At 44.6% G+C, this 19266-nt stretch overlaps 4 protein-coding genes across 6 annotated transcripts; 2 read left to right on the top strand and 2 right to left on the bottom strand.

Annotated features, from left to right (window-relative positions):
• Positions 1-367: 367 nt before the first annotated feature.
• On the bottom strand, positions 368-2886 carry LOC109467783 (methyltransferase-like protein 7A). The gene is made up of 3 exons (XM_019765834.1): positions 2772-2886; positions 918-1294; positions 368-541 (listed from the first exon to the last, which is right to left on the bottom strand). The coding sequence occupies exons 2-3, from the start codon at positions 1281-1283 to the stop codon at positions 368-370; spliced, it is 540 nt and encodes a 179-aa protein (XP_019621393.1). The 5' UTR covers positions 1284-1294; positions 2772-2886.
• Positions 2887-4393: 1507 nt separating this feature from the next.
• LOC109467785 lies at positions 4394-7494 on the bottom strand. Its single transcript, XM_019765835.1, has one exon. It carries the CDS (start codon positions 6455-6457, stop codon positions 4394-4396), a length of 2064 nt encoding a protein of 687 aa, XP_019621394.1. The 5' UTR covers positions 6458-7494.
• Positions 7495-9461: 1967 nt separating this feature from the next.
• On the top strand, positions 9462-12881 carry LOC109468061 (oxysterol-binding protein 1-like). The gene is made up of 3 exons (XM_019766290.1): positions 9462-10381; positions 10804-10944; positions 11362-12881. Exons 1-3 carry the CDS (start codon positions 10242-10244, stop codon positions 11993-11995), a joined length of 915 nt encoding a protein of 304 aa, XP_019621849.1. The 5' UTR covers positions 9462-10241; the 3' UTR covers positions 11996-12881.
• A 512-nt stretch (positions 12882-13393) lies between these two features.
• LOC109468060 lies at positions 13394-18355 on the top strand. Of its 3 annotated transcripts, XM_019766289.1 has the most exons (5): positions 13394-13903; positions 15179-16243; positions 16601-16719; positions 17261-17292; positions 17354-17468. In XM_019766289.1, the coding sequence occupies exons 2-5, from the start codon at positions 15406-15408 to the stop codon at positions 17379-17381; spliced, it is 1017 nt and encodes a 338-aa protein (XP_019621848.1). In that variant the 5' UTR covers positions 13394-13903; positions 15179-15405; the 3' UTR covers positions 17382-17468. The 3 variants fall into 3 exon arrangements, with proteins under 3 accessions (XP_019621848.1, XP_019621846.1, XP_019621845.1); XM_019766287.1 differs by having other exon boundaries at positions 13394-13925; positions 17261-18355; XM_019766286.1 differs by having other exon boundaries at positions 17261-18355.
• Positions 18356-19266: the final 911 nt, after the last annotated feature.

The following is a 19266-nucleotide window of genomic DNA, read 5'->3' on the forward strand; positions in this document are numbered from 1 at the left end:
CGGAATAGAAGAGAGTTCAAGAGACATAGCGTTTTGTGTCTGTGTTGTTCGTTTCTGATATCATATATGTGTGAAACGGCACACACGTATACTAGCTCAAGTCAATATCCCGTGTGTGAACGTACGAGACGGCGCACACGTAGCCTGGTTACGTAGTACGGTACCAAACCTATTTTGGCTGCCGACTCTCTTTCGTTGTCTCCTAGCCATTTGCCGAGAGGACGACAGAGACCCGGCAACTAAAATAGGTTTGGTAAACCAGGCGCACGACCGTATACTAGTGCAAGTCCATGTCCCTACGATGATATACATGTACCATACTGTGTACGTGAGACGGTACTCAAAAATCGGTGTCTCTCCCAGTTAGTTATACTGTCAGTGTTGTGACTTTGATTACCGGTTTGAGAACTCTCTTGACCTCCCCAAGGACAGCGTCGACGTCTTGGACGGAGCACAGGGCCAAAGTACACACCACCGCGTCCACAGATCCCTCCGCCACGGCAGACATGTCTTCTGCACCCGCAACTACGAACTTCGTCACCTGGATCAAAGATTAAAAAAAGCTTATAAGGGTCATTTTTGAACCAAAATCAACCATCTGGCTAATAACATAAAACGTTGTATTTAGTGTATTTAATGAATGGGTTACAAATTAATGATACTCGAGATTAATCCACATCATAATTTATCACGTATGGTATCAAATATTTATTTTTATCTTCAGAAAAGGAAAACATTGTTTTTGCTCTTCTTTTTCTCCAAACACGTGAGGTCAATGACCTGTACCAGACGGCTGTCACCATAGTAACTGGTTTGAGTAAGAATAAACAGACCAGTAGTTTGTTAGACTAAACCATGTGAAGGTAACATTTACCTTTCTAGTTTATTATCAATATTTTGTATTTCATCAATTCTACCTTAACATCCGGGTACTGTTTGGAATTTTCTTCAAGCTCCTGTGCAAATTCAATGTTGGGGTCAACCGCAATCACAGAAGTTCTTGGGGGAAAATATTCGAAGTTTGCTCCCTTTCCCGGTCCAATTTCCAAAACTTGCAAATTTCTCCCATCCTGTTTCTTCAGTCCAGAAAAGACGTCCTCTTTCAGTACACAAAATCTCTCCTGGTGGAATGTTTTGAGTTTGGCACACAGCCAGAGGAACACAGGCTTGGCGTAGGCCGTTGTTTTCTCCGGGTTTAGTTTGGCGAAGGCGTAGAGTCCTACAGGAACGCTCAGGGGTATGAGGGTCGCTGGAACAGCCAAACGGCGAAGGACAGATGCCATATAGCGCCTTCCTGTGGACATGAAAATGCGGTCCATAAGTCCAATTTTTGTGTGTTGGAAAATCACAGATCAAACCTGTTTCAGAACAATTTCTACCAACACAGAAAACATTCAGGCTAACATACTATCCTCTTACAGTAAAAGCAGAAACAGGTGTACGGGTTGAAGTATTTCTGAGGACTTAATTTGGCCTCGAGTCCCGTCTTGAAGGACAGCCACACAATGTGACATCAAGCATGTCCTTGAGAGAAGTAGGGCACGTCTCAGTGTGAATGTATCAACTTAATTATTTGCACATGTAGATAAACGCAGCTAGTTCTTGGTTTCCACGAGACTAACGACGCGGGTTTGAAAAAAATAGTAAAATTTAGCCAAATAGGGAAAATAACTGGTCAGAGAGTTTGGCCACCATAGGCTCATTTTCACGCCCATTCTGGCCAAATCTCTAATGAATGGCGACCTTTATTGCACATTTCTTCCACACTGGGCTAAGTACAGGTCACAACAAAACAAGATGAACAGATACATACATACAAAAACAAACTAATGAAACTAAAGCTTTTCAGTTTGGAAATAAAAGAACAGATATGTTATTCGATGGATGGTTTGTCTACATGCATTCGTAATATGAATTTTTCTGGGAAGGCCTGGTGAAGGCCAGCTTGTACAGACAGGACAAAACTCAACTGGTAGCTTACATCACGTTATGTGACACAGATAAAGCTAGTCTCCCTCCGGCTGAACTGTGACAGGCTTTAGAAATAATGGGACCAGAGCCAAAACATATGTCTGCCATTTGGCGCTTATAAACTCAGATGACCTCAATACCACCACTACTAGTACGCAATGACCAGGCTAACCCTAACGTCACGAGCAGTCTTAGATTATATCGCCATGGTATTTATATCTAGAGTTCAGCTGTACCGAAATATTGAAGTGTAGTTAACGCTTAGTCTAAATGTGCTGGTACAATCCAAGGTCCTTTGAAAGGTTGACCCAATGGCATTGTGTGTCAGGACTGCTTCACCTGGGGTACTCCGAGGGTACTCCGAGTTGAGATGCGTCTTATATAGCCTAAAGAAATTGTTGAGTGGCAGAAAAAGCAGTCCTTCTCAACGATATCGGTTCTGTCCTAGTGTAGCGCTGAAAATCATACGCCAGACAAAACAAACACGGTGAACGTGACTGTGTCTAAATCAAACATCAAAGAGAGAATAGAATTACCGAGTGGCTACGACTTACGCTTTTACACGACTTTCCTCACTCCTCCCAGGTATACAAATGGATACCTGACTTCGGTTGGGAAGGTAAAAGGCGGTGGAAGGAGAGGGATGGGCTCCGCCTTCCAATACCGTGCCCTAGTCCTAGGTCCTAGACACAGTGGATCAACAACCCACTGCCCCTACGGCCACAAAAGGATATGGGATTACCTTTTACAACGAGGGTGCGTTTGAATTTCTTACATGTGCAGCTTTTTAACTACCTTACCTTCTACTCAAAGGGTACTCTTCGCACAATAATCCATTCGTGTCTCGCAGGAACCCAGAGGGAACCCGGAACTTAACAAACGTACAATAACAACATATCCGCCATAATGGGAGGTGAAAGGTCAAGGGCAACTTGAGGGCAACTTGACAGCCACTCGGTCACCACTCCGTTTGGCAGGTGGGCGGTTCTCTGGCATGTGGCGAATAATATGGAATATGGAATAATACGATGTTTTCATGTACTTGTACTTAGAATAATGTTTTAGAATGCTTTCCATGTAATGTCTTGTATTTATCAGTAGGGTTAGCCGTTTGCAATAGCCTACCCCCCCGAAGCGCTGAGACCTTGTTGTCCTGAGCAAACCGGTGGCACCCAGAACTGAACAAGGGCTGTTTGAACGCACAAAATATACGTTCAAAATGTGGAATAATGACACAAATGTGTTGAAAAGTGATAATAACTGTTGATAACACCGAAATTTGTTATAAGTAGCATATTTCAAAAGTTACATAATGCACCTTTATAGAATGATGGTAATTTTATACCTTGTGACGTGTAAGTTACTTAAAGTGTGACGTGTAAGTTAACATCACTGCATAATGTAGAGGTCATTTGCATAAATAATGAGGACATGTGGAAATAAAATATTGCAAAAGGATAGGAATTTCATACTTGAAATATTGTAATTTGAGTTTAGAAAACCATACATTTAACCTAGATAATGTTAATGACGACTTTATTTTCATATGCAATGAGACAAATCCTCCGAAAAAAAAACATTAACGTAAACTCTACATATTACATGGAGGTATTAGATCTCCGAATTCTTGCCTTAGACATAATTTAAGACGATTTAGATCTCGGTAGAGTTTGATCTCTGTTTCAATGTTCTTTTATACTTGTTATTTACAATTAACCTTCGGCCAGGAATATTCAATAAACTTATCGTTGTTTGGATTAAGGTTCGTCATTTCATACGACATCGTCACCTTCCAAAGACTGTCCACTATTTTCTTCATCTTTGCTTTGTTCTCCGCTCTCGTTCGCTCTCACATCTTGAGCAGAAAAAACAGCGACCGTTTCATGATCATCTTTGATTTCGGTGTAGAAGTGGGTAGAAGACGGGTTATAGACATCGTCATCATCTATTTCACAGTAGCTGTGGGCGGAAAGTGTTGAAGAATGACGACAGGTGATTTGTTCTTTATGTTTAGTACTGTCAGCTTGAGCCGTGGATGTTTTGTACATCGGATTGCTGGTCAGATCTGTGACATCGATACAAGGACGGTTACCACGTGTCCTGGAGACGATATTTGGTGCACCTGTTTGGGAATCGTTGTTCCGTTTCCTGTTCTGGACTCTTACAACGTTCGCAGAAGTGCCACGAACCTCTTCGTCCCTGATCTCGGAGTAAGTGTGCGTTGTAGTCGGATCATAAACGTCGTCCTTTACCTCTTCGTAGCTGTGGGTGGAAACCGTGGAGAAGCGACGGTGGGCGCGGCTTTCTTCCTCGTCAGTCACGGTGTCAGGAGTTCCAGGATTATCCAGGTCTTGGCCCGATCCTTGATTCGTATCACTGATGCGTTTTGTGACAAGGGAACTACACTGAGTAACACCTTGTCTTAAAGCAGTACCTGGTACATTTGCAGCGGCATTTCTGTGTGTGTATAAACGTCCTCGTCCTTTATTTCGTAGTACGTGTGCGTGGAGAGAATAGAAGAACGACAGTCTGTGCTTTGTTTGGTCAGGTCAGTACCACCTGAGGGTTGAGCCAAAGTTTGATTCGATGTTGTGTACATAGAATTGCTAATAAGCTGCGTTACAGGCTGACGGCAACTGTGCACCAGGGCTGAGGGTTGAGCCAAAGTTTGATTCGATGTTGTGTACATAGAATTGCCAATAAGCTGCGTTACAGGCTGACGGCAACTGTGCACCAGGGCCGGGACAACTGGTACATTCTGAGCGGCATTCCTGGTACGTCTGCGCCTGTAGGCCATCACTAAGATTAGTGTTAGGATAACAAGTCCGGGCAAGGAAATTAATATTAACACTAAATATGGAGAGGCCGCTTCCTTTGCAATTGGCATGGTGACACTGGATTGAAGAAGGGGAATTAGCGTTCTGTAGGGATCTTGTACTATCATGGTGGTCAATTCAAACCTTGTATCCTCGGTGCTATTCTCTAAGTAGCCTGTAGCATAGTCGGCGGTTTGACTGGTGGAATCTGTACTTGTGGTGTTGGACTCTTTATTTGGAATGTCTGTAGAAAACTTTGAGTCGGGGCATTCCGAGTATGGCCCTGCCCCTGCGGCTTGGAAAAACGACGGCGGCAAAGTGCCCGGGCCTGCCTCTCCGCGAAAGAATACAAAGCAGGAAATGTTTGTTACACTCGGCTCTGTTTCGTATTCCATCACAAAATCTGGATTTCTCTTGTAGCTAGACACCAAAGCAATACCATGCCCATCGCTTCCGCTTGTCTCCGATATTTCTGTTTTGCGCATGCCGACAAGCTGCAAGCCCACATTACCTTCCAGGACTAAAGCCATTCCGTCATGTCTTGTCCAAGCTTCTGGACACAGGTTAGCTAAGCGCCCGTTCTTGTTTTCTGGTTTCTTCAAAGCTGTTGCGACAACAAACGGTGGTCGGATGTTTATCGGGCCAAACGCATGTATCGAACAGTCGGGTTCTTGCCCATTAAAAAAGTCGGAATATAAACTGTCCACACGAGCCCATCTGAGTTGGAAGTCTCTTGTCGCTGTCGTATATATGAGGCAGAAACCGAAGTTATCGATGCGCAGGCGAACCCTCTGTATCCTCCAAGGAAAGTTAATTTTGTCCACGGTGAGACTCCAGTTCATTTCGTCATCTTGCTCCCATGAAATGACTCGCCCTCCCCCTGCGCTGAAGGTTTGTAATGACAGCCCCGAGAGTGTTCTCTCGCTCAGACACGTCAGAGGGTTGTGACTTACGTTCAGGACTCGTAGATCGTGAAGTGAATCGAAGGCGGTTGCAGAAACGATTTCAATCTTGTTGCGACTCAGAATCAGCGTATGTAGGAAGGAAAGACCACGGAACCACTCACTCGCTACTTCCGACAGCAGATTGTGGGACAAATCTAACATTGTTAGACGTGAAACGTCTTCGAAACACCCAGGTTCTAGTTCAACAATGCAGTTGTGAGAGAACGACAGGTAGGTGAGAGATGGGTGAGAAGTGTTCATGCCTGAGAACGAAGCTCGTTTCAGCTGCGACAAAGTGTTATGATCTAAATGTACTGACCGTAAGTGTGGAAACCTGGCGAATAGTTTGTTTTCAATCATGTTTATACCTGCATCTATAAGGACAAGGACCGTCAATGAAGACCGCTCGATGGGACCCAGAGTTTGCGAGGACAGGTTTCCGACGGGGACACCGCGCAGGGCGACCCACTGGGCAGCGGGGAAGGGAGCCAACGAGTAGAGTGGAGCACAGCCCATGTCTCGAGGGTTCAAGAAGCAAGATGTGCAGATGCAAGTCATGTTGTGGTAGAAAGTATCACGAACCTTGATGTCGTCCCGCACGCACATGTGCCAGGGACGTAACATGCACCAATTGGGGCTGAAAGAGCGGACGTCTGTCGCCGTGACGCTGCCGAGAACAGAACCGATCACCAGGAGCCAGCAGCCGGTCTGCTTCGAATTCATCATCGCAGTTTCCACACAACGGTACCGGCTGACTTCAAAAAGATCAGGATGGCTGTGTTTGAAGGTACCGTGAAGAAGGAGCAACCTTTTCTGGTTATCGAGGCCTCACAATTTTCTGTAAAACACGAGACAGCACAGGGTACCGACTAGGAAGCGATCGAGCTGAGGTGTAACTGTTGCCGAATAAACTCTGCTCTGCCGTTTATAGTCTGTTTGAGCCGTTGTTTATTCATGGTATACACACGCCGGAAGAAACGTGGGTGTGATTGTTAGGTTAACAAGTCTGTCTCGGAAGCACATCACTGAAAACAAGTATGGTCGTTGTATTTTCATCTATACATGAAAGCTGCATTATGTAACATTAGGACGATACAAAAAGTATCTTTTCTAGCCATTTTTTTTACAACAACCTAACTTAAATGCAAATGAGTGCCGTTCAGGAAGTGAATGATAAAATATTATGCCTTACGAGTGTGGTAAAAATTTGGAAACACGGCTGTTTACATTCTGGCAGTTTATAGTGGCACCACAAACTGAATTTGCCTCGTGTGGGCTATTTAGTGCCAACCATAAATGTCAGAAATGTCGGGTTATTGCAGAAATATGTTGAAAAGTGGAAGAAAATCACAATCACGCGAAGATTTTACTGAAGTATTTTAATTTTTTTTGGTTCAAAAATGTTACATAATGCCCCTTTAATGCTTGAAGAAATTACGCAGTTTTTTATTCATGCTGATGATAATACACAGTTTTGGGTAGAAATACGTTTAAAAGTTCTACGATGTGTTTAGGAAGATACCCAGAGGAGTACACATGTGAATAATTGTCTGTTTCAGAGATGGATGATTTTTTAGGGTAAAAGTTCATCCCTGCCTCAAAGCCATAATCATCCAGATTGGTCCCATTTTTGGTTTCGATTTGGTATTTTAATCCCCGGCACAACTTTCTTTTCAATCCCTCTAAAGCCCAGTCACACATTCACGAATAGGGCCTCCACGCGCCGCAGAATTTTGCTATTTAGGCCACACCTCCTTAATATTATGGATGACATCCGCGCGCGCATTGATTTCCGCCTCCGAGGCTCTGGCCTGGGTAGTCCATGGTAGTTAGCGACAATACGGAGCCGTTGGCAACCCTGGCACCCAAGCTACCGAAGCTGCACGACTCAAGAACTCAGTACATACGTACAGTGACGATTTACAAATTCCGCAAAAAGCCAGCAAGGTACCGGCTTGTCGTATATGTCGCTATGTACTGCCGCAAATTCACAATACCAGCTTTGCATTCCTGTGGTTTGGTCGGAATTTTTATTATTCGCCCGCGCGCACTAGTTTGGGGGTCTTCAGAGGATGTCATCCATAAAATTAAGACGATGTGGCCTTATTACTACACCGCTTCTAATCAAGGTATGCTTGCTAGGAACCGTTTTCCTATCGCATTCAAAAACAATGCACAAATTTAGCAAAATCCTTTGAATTAAAACTACCGTTTCTCTTTCTTTCTAAGCCCTGCACCGTGATATTGTTGTTTTGCAGAAATATTTGTCTCATGGTGTTGCCCGGTCCGTTCCGCAGCCCCTGTCACGCAGGTACAATATGAAGTATACATATTAATAACATCAGTAGATGTTTTCTCTTTGTGGTGGAGACATGTTCAGGACAGTGCTAGGAAATGTTTTTGATCTTTGGTAAGACGTTATTTGTGTTGCATGTATTTTCTGTAGATTGCAAATATATACCGTTATATACGAAATCGATTTTACATCGAAATACACTCTATGAATGGTTTATACCTAGACTAATATCCGCCCGTTAAATACACTCTATGAATGGTTTATACCTAGACTAATATCCGCCCGTTAGATACACTCTATGAATGGTTTATACCTAGACTAATATCCGCCCGTAATATAAAGTTGACCTGTCTGGAAATTATTACATGTGTATACTTTTTCCGCATTTTCCGACAGAAACTATTAAATGTCTGGGCAGTAGGTGCTATTTTGTTCACATCAATTTTCAAATCATTGTTTTTCTTATTTTTGCAGGCGACGCAGGTTTACTAAAGCCAAGAAGAGAGTTTTAATAGATACAATCAACCATTAATTCTAATCAAACCACAGAAACTCACCGTTAGGCCATGTTGATTTGATTATATGGATGACATCCTCCGGGAGCCCCAAAACTGATGCGCGCGTGCGAATAAAAAAAAAGTTTTGCAAAAAAAGAGCTGTTTTCATTATGAAATTTACGTGGTCATGAGGGTTGAACAAATGGGACAGAATATGGTTTGGCGAATAATCTAATCTTCAAGTTCATTTCCTTACAATTTTGTCTTTTTTCGTTTGATTTTGGCATTCTACGACATTGGTATAGTTTTTACTTATTTTTTTGTAACTTACGGTATATTTTTGCTCATTTTGCAACTGTTTTGTACGATTTACAGTATGGTTGAAAACCTTTTTTTTTTTTGGAAACGGCCGAAAATTCATGCGCGCGCGGATGTCATCCATATAATCAAATCAACATGGCCTTACTCATAAAAAATAGAAGCTCCTTGATTGCACTCCTCATTATGTTGTAAAAAGATCGACTCGGACACCAAGACTTGCAGGTACATGTATTTACCGTCGCAGAAAATATAGCTAACATAGAAATACATAGACTACATGTATGGATAGACTGGGAAACACATATGTTTGCGTAACAAACTGTCGAAAAATAAACATCAACATTGAAACTACCACGTCTGATATCATCCTTTGGTCGAGCCAAACTATGGGGTTCTACTCCCGTCTAGAGATTTATAAAGACCTAACGCTAACAACATTCCTACCTGGACGATTACAGTCGATCACAAACTTATGTCATGAGTAAAAAAAATATACATTTACCGTTGCCTTTTAATGTAGGTTCTGGTCATACGTGCGTGCACAACTAACACACACACACACACACACACACGCACGCACGCGCACGCACGCACGCACGCACGCACACACACCCACACACACACACACACACACACACACAGAAACAAACATGTGCAACGGAGAAGTCTGGATTCTGTCGTTATGCAACTGAAAAAAAGACGTTCCATGGAACATCGCTGATCACGTCACGATACAGACATTGTATACAGACAAACTGTGGGGTTCGCTACCTAGTACACATCTTTGGTAAACATCTTGACATTTGCTCCTAACCCAAGTAAATCACATTGTAACTGCTAGACTTCCTGCAAAACGGATTTCCCCTGCAAAACCGTAACTTTTTTCGAAATTCGAGCCAGAACGGATGGAATAGAGTAACGTAACTAAGCAAAATTGTGCTTTCACTGATGACGTAATAATTTCTGAGCGGCACAATTACTTCTGTGACGCGACCTTTGAACTATCTGTTAGAGACCTGGAGACCACCACCCGCTATCTGAACCACTGCTCTCGCTACGAAAAGGAAAGAGGACATCACATGCTGCAAGAAACAGAGAGTCTATACGAGACCTAAAGCATATCATCACCATAGCTGGAATGAAAGGAGACCTTCGAATTCAACAAGCGGATGTAGTTAGCCTTCCACCAGTACGTCAAGAGTACGCACCGACTCGACGTGCTCTACCGTAGACACACCTCGAGCACCACGCAAGCACAAGACACCAAGAGTTAAATACCAAGACCAACCCAGCACCAAGTGACCAAATCTAACGAGATTTTAGACGTTAAACAAGGACAACAACAACAACAACAACAACATACCTGATCAGTGGTGTGGACTTCTGAGTAACCAGCATGTTAGGCACGTCGTTACAACAAGTGGACCTGTGTGTGGATCTAGAGTTGGAGGGTTGGCTGGACAGGGCCAGGCGGCTGACAGGACCATATAAACCGAGGTGGTTCGTTCTGGCGGGAAATCTACTCTATCAATACAAGTACGTAACAGTTACATACTATCACACGCGTACATAGCCGATCATGGTCTCACGAACATTAGCCGAAAAAAATTAACAGCAGTATAGAAAGGTAGGCGTGGCCTAAATTGGTCAGACTGCTCCCGAATTTAGCCAACCTTGGGTAAGTTCATAACAAAATCTGTCACTATAAAAAGCTTATTTCGCACCACATTTATTATATGGTCATATTCAAGTCATGGTATATGTAGCTATGACTCAAATATGGAGAACGTTGTGACCCCGATAGCATAAGGGGCCACTATACTACTATATGTATTTAGTCCTGCTTTTGTTCGTTTATTTGTTTTCAGCTAAGATACAGCACAAAGATGAACATGTGATTCGCCAAAAAGCAACTGGATATGATTTTGGAAGGTTTGAATATGTGATTTCTTTCCAAGGACCCCGAATGCCCCAAAAGGCGCCTGGTGTCGCTTCTGCAGATGGCCGTGCCTGTCGCTAGAAGGCGCTGTGGTCAGCAAGGGAGACGCCAATTCTCTTCTTATCCAGAAAGACAAGGATAAGATTTTTCTCCGGGCTAGGTAAGTTTTGTCTCTGTGTGTTTGTGTGTGTGTACATGTGCTTGTGTGTTTTAGTGTGTGTATGCTTCTTGCGACTTTGATATTTTGTTCTAGATATTTAAAAGCAACAAACATGATACTCTGGATTGTAGAGCTTTATGTTGTTCAAGTCATACTAAAACATTATTATGATTATACCAAGGATGATTTTACCTTTGTCAGAAGATTATGTTTTTGGTAGTTATGGTACTGCAGCGCAACTTCCGGTTTTGGTATCTCATGTTAGGGTCACGAATTTCGGACGGTATATAGCTGTTGTGCTTAGCGCTTGAATTTGGGCCCTATATACTAGCTATAAAAGCTTGTTCTGGAACTGCAGAGGCGTTTGTTGAAAAGGGATTAAAACCGGTTGACGGATCGTCGTGATTTTTTTTGTAGCTCTGCTTCTGAACGAAAAACTTGGCTATCAGCTCTGAAACACGCCAGTGACAGGCACTATGACAGCTCATCACAGCTGTCCGTCACAGCTTGCGCTGAGCAACAGACCAGCTTGAGCCAACAGTACATGGACAGCGTCCTGCCAGCATTGGCAGCCTCACACGACGAGTTCGAACGTCACAGCCAAATCTCCAAGCGGCGCGCCGCAGAACTGCAAGACTATCTCGACTCCCTGAAAGAAGACCTGCAGGGCGTAGACCATCAAGGGTTGGAAAGAAAACTCAAACTCTTCGACTTGTCGGCTAAGGTGGTGATGCAGTCTAGCCAAGACCTGCTGAAGATGGCCACGAAGCACAAGAAGGCGTTTGAAGCTTCGGTGATCGCGTCAGGGCTGGGGAGTGTGGCGGGGGCACAGGCCGCTCCCCGCGGGAGCCAGGGAAGCGTCGCCCCGGTACCGGCCTGTGAGTATGACCGTTTCAACAGGAGAAACAGCAGCTTCGTTTGGAGCCAGAAGACGGGTTTCGTGGAGATCTTCGACGACAAGGATGAAGACAGCGGTAGTCAGGATGGTGAATTTCTAGATGCTGTCTCGACTCATCGTTGTCAGTCGGAAACCCGCTGTACAATACTTTAAAGAGGGCATCCTGTAACATTTTCGTACAGGCAATTGGAATATGTTGATGATTGGACATGTTGTACTTTACTTCCATATTTGAACATATTTGTGCAGGTACCTCACATTTCTGACATTCATGGTCGGTGCTGTAGTACTGAACAAATGTGGCTGACAGCTGTTTACAACCTGTAAGGCACCTTCACTTCCCAAATGTAGCAGATTGTCATTGATTTCGACATCCTGTGCAATGTAAAATGGCACTGACTGGGTCACTTTCTGTCAATGGGCCAGTTTATTATAAAATCGGTGGAAATTTTGCTGTGGTTTTCTTATTCTCTGTCCTGTCTTGTCACCATGCTTTTTCGTACAAGAAGAACACTGATATAACGGGACCACTTTTCCTCGGCCCCCTGGTGGTCGTGTTAGACAGTTTGACTGTAATTCCTTATAAAAACTGCAAAACGTTACACCATATCATTGGATACAAACTCATCGATTGGGATCAGAATGTAGGAATGATGTTGAGATACGGTCTGCCCCGGCGTTATCTACCGTAGACTGGCTGTCGAAGTTCTCCGCAGCGGGGCAGGTACAGCCCCGGCGGGCAGCCGGTAACCCTCCTCACACGGGCCTCCTCTCCTGAAGACACGTCCCGATATTATTACAAAGTCAGCTACTCTCTCCCACTCGAAGAAGGCGCCCTGCAGGTAGTTAAAATGCACCCCGTTCCGTCTTTCTGTATGACCCGTAACATAAGTAGCTTTCACAACATCACGGTAGATCACTAGCAGAGTCTTACCCTCTCTCTGCAATGTTTACAACACATTTTAAGCATACCCAAGCAATGTTGATGATTTCGTGACCTTCTCCACTGAAGCAAAACAAGGCCGCCTTTCCTGGCAAACATATATTACTGGTGGGGCTCAGAGTAAGTTAAGATCATATAGATTGTTTAAAACTACATTATAATATAGAAAATATCGAAGTAATGAAAATATGAAGGAGAGAAATGCAGTCACAAAACGTAGCTGCCACAAATTACATGTTGAAACCGTAAGACATACCCGCACTCCCCTGGAACAAAGATAACGTAAATATTGTTATTTGAATAGAATAGAGGACGAACGCCATCTTGTAACTGTTACTTGTAGCACCGTTTAATAATGCTGTTAGATAAATGTTAGCAACTATGTAACGTTGTATATGTTATATGCTGTACCTTACACAACACCTAATTAGGGCATGTTGATTTGATTATATGGATGACATCCTCTGGGAACCCCTAAACTGATGCGAGCGTGCGAATGAATGAAAAAAAAAGTTTGGAGGCTATGAAATCTCGTGGTCATGAAGGTTGATATCTAAACGCAGAGTATGGTATGACGAATAATATACTCGTCATTTTCATTTCTTCACGTTCTCTTCTTCTTCTTTGTAATTTATGTCGGCATTCTACAACATTGGCATCGTTTTCCAACATTTTTGGCAAATTTTGCTCAATTCGCATTTGTACGACGTATAGTAATTCGTAGTGTTTCTTTTAAACCTCGCGAAAATTCATCCGTGCACGCAGATATGTTATCCATATAATCACATTCAACATGCCTGTATCGTTTTAGATAAAGCTGTGGACACGCCTCCAGTCAAAACTAAGCGTTACGATCGTCCCTCCTAGTATCTGCTTGAAGATTGACCTGCGCTATATATAACCGTATTTAGACCAACCGCCGCCTTCTCGTGTTACGTTGTTTGAATAGGGGCGGGGTTACAGCTAGTTGACCCCTGTATGCGCCTTGCCAACAGTTTGTTGACAGAAGAGGTCACGTTTCTGCTCCACTTCTCTCGGTGGGGGAGTCGTCAAAAATACAACTTCCCGCCATGAAGTAGTGTAGGGTGGGCGGCAACTACCTACCTCTCTACGGATCGGTACGTTTTGTCCTAACTGTTTGTAAGTATTTCATTTCTCAAAGCCTTGGTGATTGAAGGATTTTAAGATGTTTACCCGGATACATTGGCGGCTGTTAGTTGTAGCTCTGTCGTAAGTTACAAACTAGAATTTAAGGCATGTAGTAGATAGATTTGTCTGTAACCGGTGACAGTCATTTTGTCTATTTTGTCGCTTAGTTAGAACACAAGTGTCTATCCTCACTGGCCCCGAGATATACAAATAGCATCGGTGGATAGATTTCTACAGGTAGCACTTAATAGAATCAGGAACAGGTGGTGCCAATGGCTAAGGTCCGGCATACATCCAGAAGTCAAACTGCACCTGCTGTATGAAATGATCGTTCCCATTTTGTATCGCATGTTAGAAACGACTTGTGTTCACGTCCCACATTCGATAAAACCTCCGGGTTCAATCTCGTACCATTACGCGAGCCTCTCTCTTCGCGATGCTCGGAACCTACCTGATCCAGCATTTCCACAGCCCCCTATAGGACCTATTCATTCCTTCCAGCCCAACTTAAAATCTGCTCCAAATGAAACAAGTCGACGCTATGTAATTGTAAAAAAGTGATATAAAAAGCCACAAATGGCACTACATGTAGGTACTGATTTCTTGGTCTTTCTCGGGCAAGGGGAGTGTGTTTTGTGTACAGGTGGCTTCAAATGGCTTTTTGAAATGAGTGCTCGGGATACTGGGTTGCCTAGCGAGAGAAGGGTTTTGAGGGCTGCGTGCCATAATGAAAGGCGCTGTGACATGGAGTGGCTTTGGTATGAAAACAAGCACGGCCACAAAGTGGTTGCAAGAGGGTTCAGGCTTTGTGTAGGCAATGGCGTGTATGCGGGGCATGAAAAGACGTTTAGGGCCTTTGAGATTTGGATACGTTCATGACTCAACAAATATACTAGTAACCCCTAGAATCTCAGAAATTTGAAATGAAGAGAAAACAAACGATTCGTCCAGAAATAGTGGCATACACTTAGATATACATGTTTGTCAGTAGATGGTGTCCCAAACCTGCGTAATTACTTGTAGTTACAGCTGGACTGCTCAAGCACACAGCATATAAAAGGTCCTATACTGAGAGGGGGGGGGCAGTGAAAATTCTGGATCAAGTAGGGGATATGTTCCAAGCATCGACATTATGGAAATTACAACTTGATCAAACTTACACCATATTGTATGAATTCGTTGGGGATGTTGATATTGAGTGAATTTTATGGTATTATTATTATTTTTTGTTCGTCACCATACAGGATATACTGATCGTTTGTGCGAAGGTGTAGTGCTGGAGACAGTATGCAAGCTCGCTTTGTTTTTTGAAGACATGTACTAGTATGTGCAAAGTTGAATGCTGAGGACCAAATTTTTAAACTCCACGCAACTCGACCTCTAAGCGTCGCTAAAGCACGATTAGAGCAATTTTGATTGTAAATAAAGGCGCAAACAAACAAAGCTGAGAGAGAACGGTGACCAGACAAAGATGAGTCAACGTAAAGTTCACCCCGTTGCTGCCATTATCAAGTCTGCGTTGAACGGTAACAACAATAACCATAACAACAACCGCCATGTTCACTTCGAAGAAGACGAGCCCGAAGTCGTTGAGATATCTTACGTCGATGTTGAAGAAGACACGACGCCCAAGAGCCGGCCGCCACCGTACCCAGGCCTTCGTCAGGGACCGCACCCGGTTGCCCAGCTCATCAAGTCAGCCTTTAACAACAGCGGTGCTGATTCTGACAGTGAAGATACCGACTCATCCGGTGACTCTGAAACCGAGAACCATGTTGTGTTCAAGTCACCACACCAGAGTCACCTTCGCATGACTCACAGGAATTCACTGGACGTAGCAATGTTGCACCAGAAACAGTCGGAAAGCCCGGTGGATAAGCTTCGGCAGAACTCTGTTGAAACCCCGCCGCCGTCTCCCGACACCCCGCCCACTGCCACCCGTAAGGTCACGTTCACGATTCCCGCAGCTCTACCTCGGTCCCCTTCGGAGTCGTCGGTCGGCAGCAGCGGGCACGAGGTCCCGCCGAGTCCTGTCAGCCCGCCGCCGAAGATTGACGTGTTCGTCCCGCCGAAGGACCTGTCGCCTCCGCACGACGGTCGCGCGGGAGACCTGAAGGACTGGCGGGTGTGCGCGCTGGACTTCACGGCGAGGGAGTTTCTGGAGCCCGCCGATCTGGTGGAGCCGTGCGTGTGGCGGGAACGCGTGGTGCCGTCCCTCGTGGTCAGGCTGTGGTCACGTGCCAGCAGACGCTACCTCAGGATTCTGGACAGCGGAGATGTCTACGGGAGAAGCAGTTTTGGCCCAACAGGTGCGTGGTAATTATAGTAAAATGTTCAACTTTATTCCAGCAAAATGTAGCCACACACGACATAAAATCCCTTAAAGCATGCATAAAGGTTCCATTCTTTTTAAGCGACTGGAAAACGGAACCTTTACACATTCTTATAAAGGCATGTTTAAATGTTGGATTTCATGCAGTGACAACCAAACGCACCTATACAGCTACGTTCATTATTCTAGTATCAACATTAAATGTAACTTTTGAAAAATGTAACGACTTTTAAATGAAGATATAATGTGCTTTAGTTGATTCGATTATGTTTTGCAATTAAATTTATATTATAACCCAGCTTATATTATGTGTATAATTGTTGTTGGTGTTCAGGTCATTTCCGGTTGATTCAAGTGGGGCGTGTGTCACCACACCAGCCGGTGGTAATCCTACAGTGTACCGCCGACCCTGACAGACATCTAGCGGTACAACACAACCGATTGCTGGGAAACGTAAGTAAGCATATCCTAGCAAACCTATTTTAGCCGTCGAGTCTCTTTTTGTCTTGGCAGCTAAAATTGGTTTGGTAATTAATATGCAGATGCAGATACTGCCAGATCCATGCGCAGAGATAGAGCAGTAGAAAACCCTGTCACACCTTCCAGTCTCGCCAGATTTAGGCTACACCTATCTTTCTAAACGAATCGACTCGAATTTGAGTTAATCTTATCGAATTTGACTGCCCTCCACCAGATCCTCTTCTACATGTATATGACAAAGTTTGTTGGCAATAAAAACGTTGTAAAATAATGATGATGATCTAAAGTAGGGTCGCCGCTGGAAATAGTTGAAACAGAATAGTTCGAAAACTTCATAGCTCCATAAAACCTTGAGAGTTTTTGTACATGAATATTTTTCATGAACCAAGGACGTCCCACGTATTTACCCGTGTGTATGGATAGTGTTCAGTACCAAGGACAGATATGCGTGGATGGTGCTTAGCAAAAGGGACATGTAGAACTGCACCTATCTAAAGTTGTCTTTCCTCTACAGGGTAACGGCGGACTGCAGTGTGAGTTTATCGTGGTTCAGAATGAGGCGGGGTTCAGTACGTTCGAGGCGCGGTGTGCCCCCGGCCAGTACCTCGGCATCCGGCCGAACGGGAACGTCATGAGGCCCGCGGACGTCCCCGGGAGGAAGTCCGTGGAGGCACAGCTCGTCGTCCAATCAGAAGCCGCCAAAATCTGATTTAATTGTATTCTGGTATGTTTAGTTTTAGAAAGGTGGTGTTTTTCAAGTAATAAAACGTTAAAATTTGGAACGTGTAAAGGAGTGATTATTTAATGTAAATGTTCTGTCGAAACACGCAGACACAAAAAACACGCACGCACACACACACACACACACAAACAAACGTATACAAGCGCACTGATAGACACAATATATATTTCCATAATCATTGTGACATGTGCGAAATGGAATTAGGCCAAAGGATTTGGAAAAGTGGGAAAGATACCTAACCTTCAGCGGCTTCCTCATCCACGACACCTGAGTTGGAGACTATGAGAATACAGATCGTAGCATTTGGCAAAAAAGGAGATTTAAACTAGCCAGGCTAGTCAGTCCGCCAAAGGTTGAATTCAAACAAACCCACAAGGCGTCCAAGCTCCACTGACAAAGATTATCCAGGACCAGTTGTCTGGTTAACATTAACCAGAAACGGTTTACAATCAGAATTACAATCATAAAACAAGAGGTCTGAGATTCCAAACCTTCTGGAAGTGTTCACAACAAGTACTGATCATTTCAGACATCACGATCAAAAAAGTTATGATGCGCTCGGATAAAGTCAACATACTACCATTCAACGACATGGCATTGATCATTTCAAATGGCAAGATATTTTAAGTATAAAAAATAATAGAGTACTGGACACAATAGAAACTCGCCTTTTATGAGTTCAATTGTCGCATTTCCTTATCGTTAACTCTCTATATAAAGATGGACTGTCACTGCTATTGTACGTAATATAAGCAGGGAGGGCTACGAGTGGAGGCAAGGATAATGATCAGGAAGGGCTACAAGTGGGGGCAAGGATGATGATCAGGGAGGGCTACGAGTGGGGGCAAGGATCAGGGAGGGCTACGAGTGGGGGCAAGGATGATGATCAAGGAGGGCTACGAGTGGGGGCAAGGATGATGATCAGGGAGGGCTACGAGTGGGGGCAAGGATCAGGGAGGGCTACGAGTGGGGGCAAAAATGATGATCAGGGAGGGCTACGACTGGGCGCAAGGATGATGATCAGGGAGGGCTACGAGTGGGGGCAAGGATGATGATCAGGGAGGGCTACGAGTGGGGGCAAGGATAATGATCAGGGAGGGCTACGAGTGGGGGCAAGGATGATGATCAGGGAGGGCTACGAGTGTGGGCAAGGATGATGATCTCGGAGGGCTACGAGTGGGGGCAAGGATGATGATCAGGGAGGGCTACCAGTGGGGGCAAGGATGATGATCAGGGAGGGCTACGAGTGGGGGCAAGTATGATGATCAGGGAAGGCTACGAGTGGGGGCAAGGATGATGATCAGGGAGGGCTACGATGGGGGCAAGGATGATGATCAGGGAGGGCTACGAGTGGGGGCAAGGATGATGATCAGGGAGGGCTACCAGTGGGGGCAAGGATAATGATCACGGAGGGCTATGAGTAGGGGCAAGGATGATGATCAGGGAGGGCTACGAGTGGGGGCAAGGATCGCGAAGGGCTACGAGTGGTGGAAAGGATGATGATCACCGAGGGTTACGAGTGGGGGCAAGGATGATGATCACTGAGGGCTACGAGTAGGGGCAATGATGATGATTACTGAGGGCTAAGAGTGGGAGCAAGGATGATGATCAGGGAGGGCTACGAGTGGGGGCAAGGATGATGATCACGGAGGGCTACGAGTGGGGGCAAGGATGATGATCGAGGGAGGGCTACGAGTGGGGGCAAGGATGATGATCAGGGAGGGCTACGAGTGGGGGCAAGGATCAGGGAGGGCTACGAGTGGGGGCAAGGATGATGA

This window comes from Branchiostoma belcheri, unplaced genomic scaffold, assembly GCF_001625305.1.
Source record: "Branchiostoma belcheri isolate BF01 breed outbred unplaced genomic scaffold, Haploidv18h27 scaffold19, whole genome shotgun sequence".
Classification (NCBI taxonomy): Eukaryota; Metazoa; Chordata; class Leptocardii; order Amphioxiformes; family Branchiostomatidae; genus Branchiostoma; species Branchiostoma belcheri.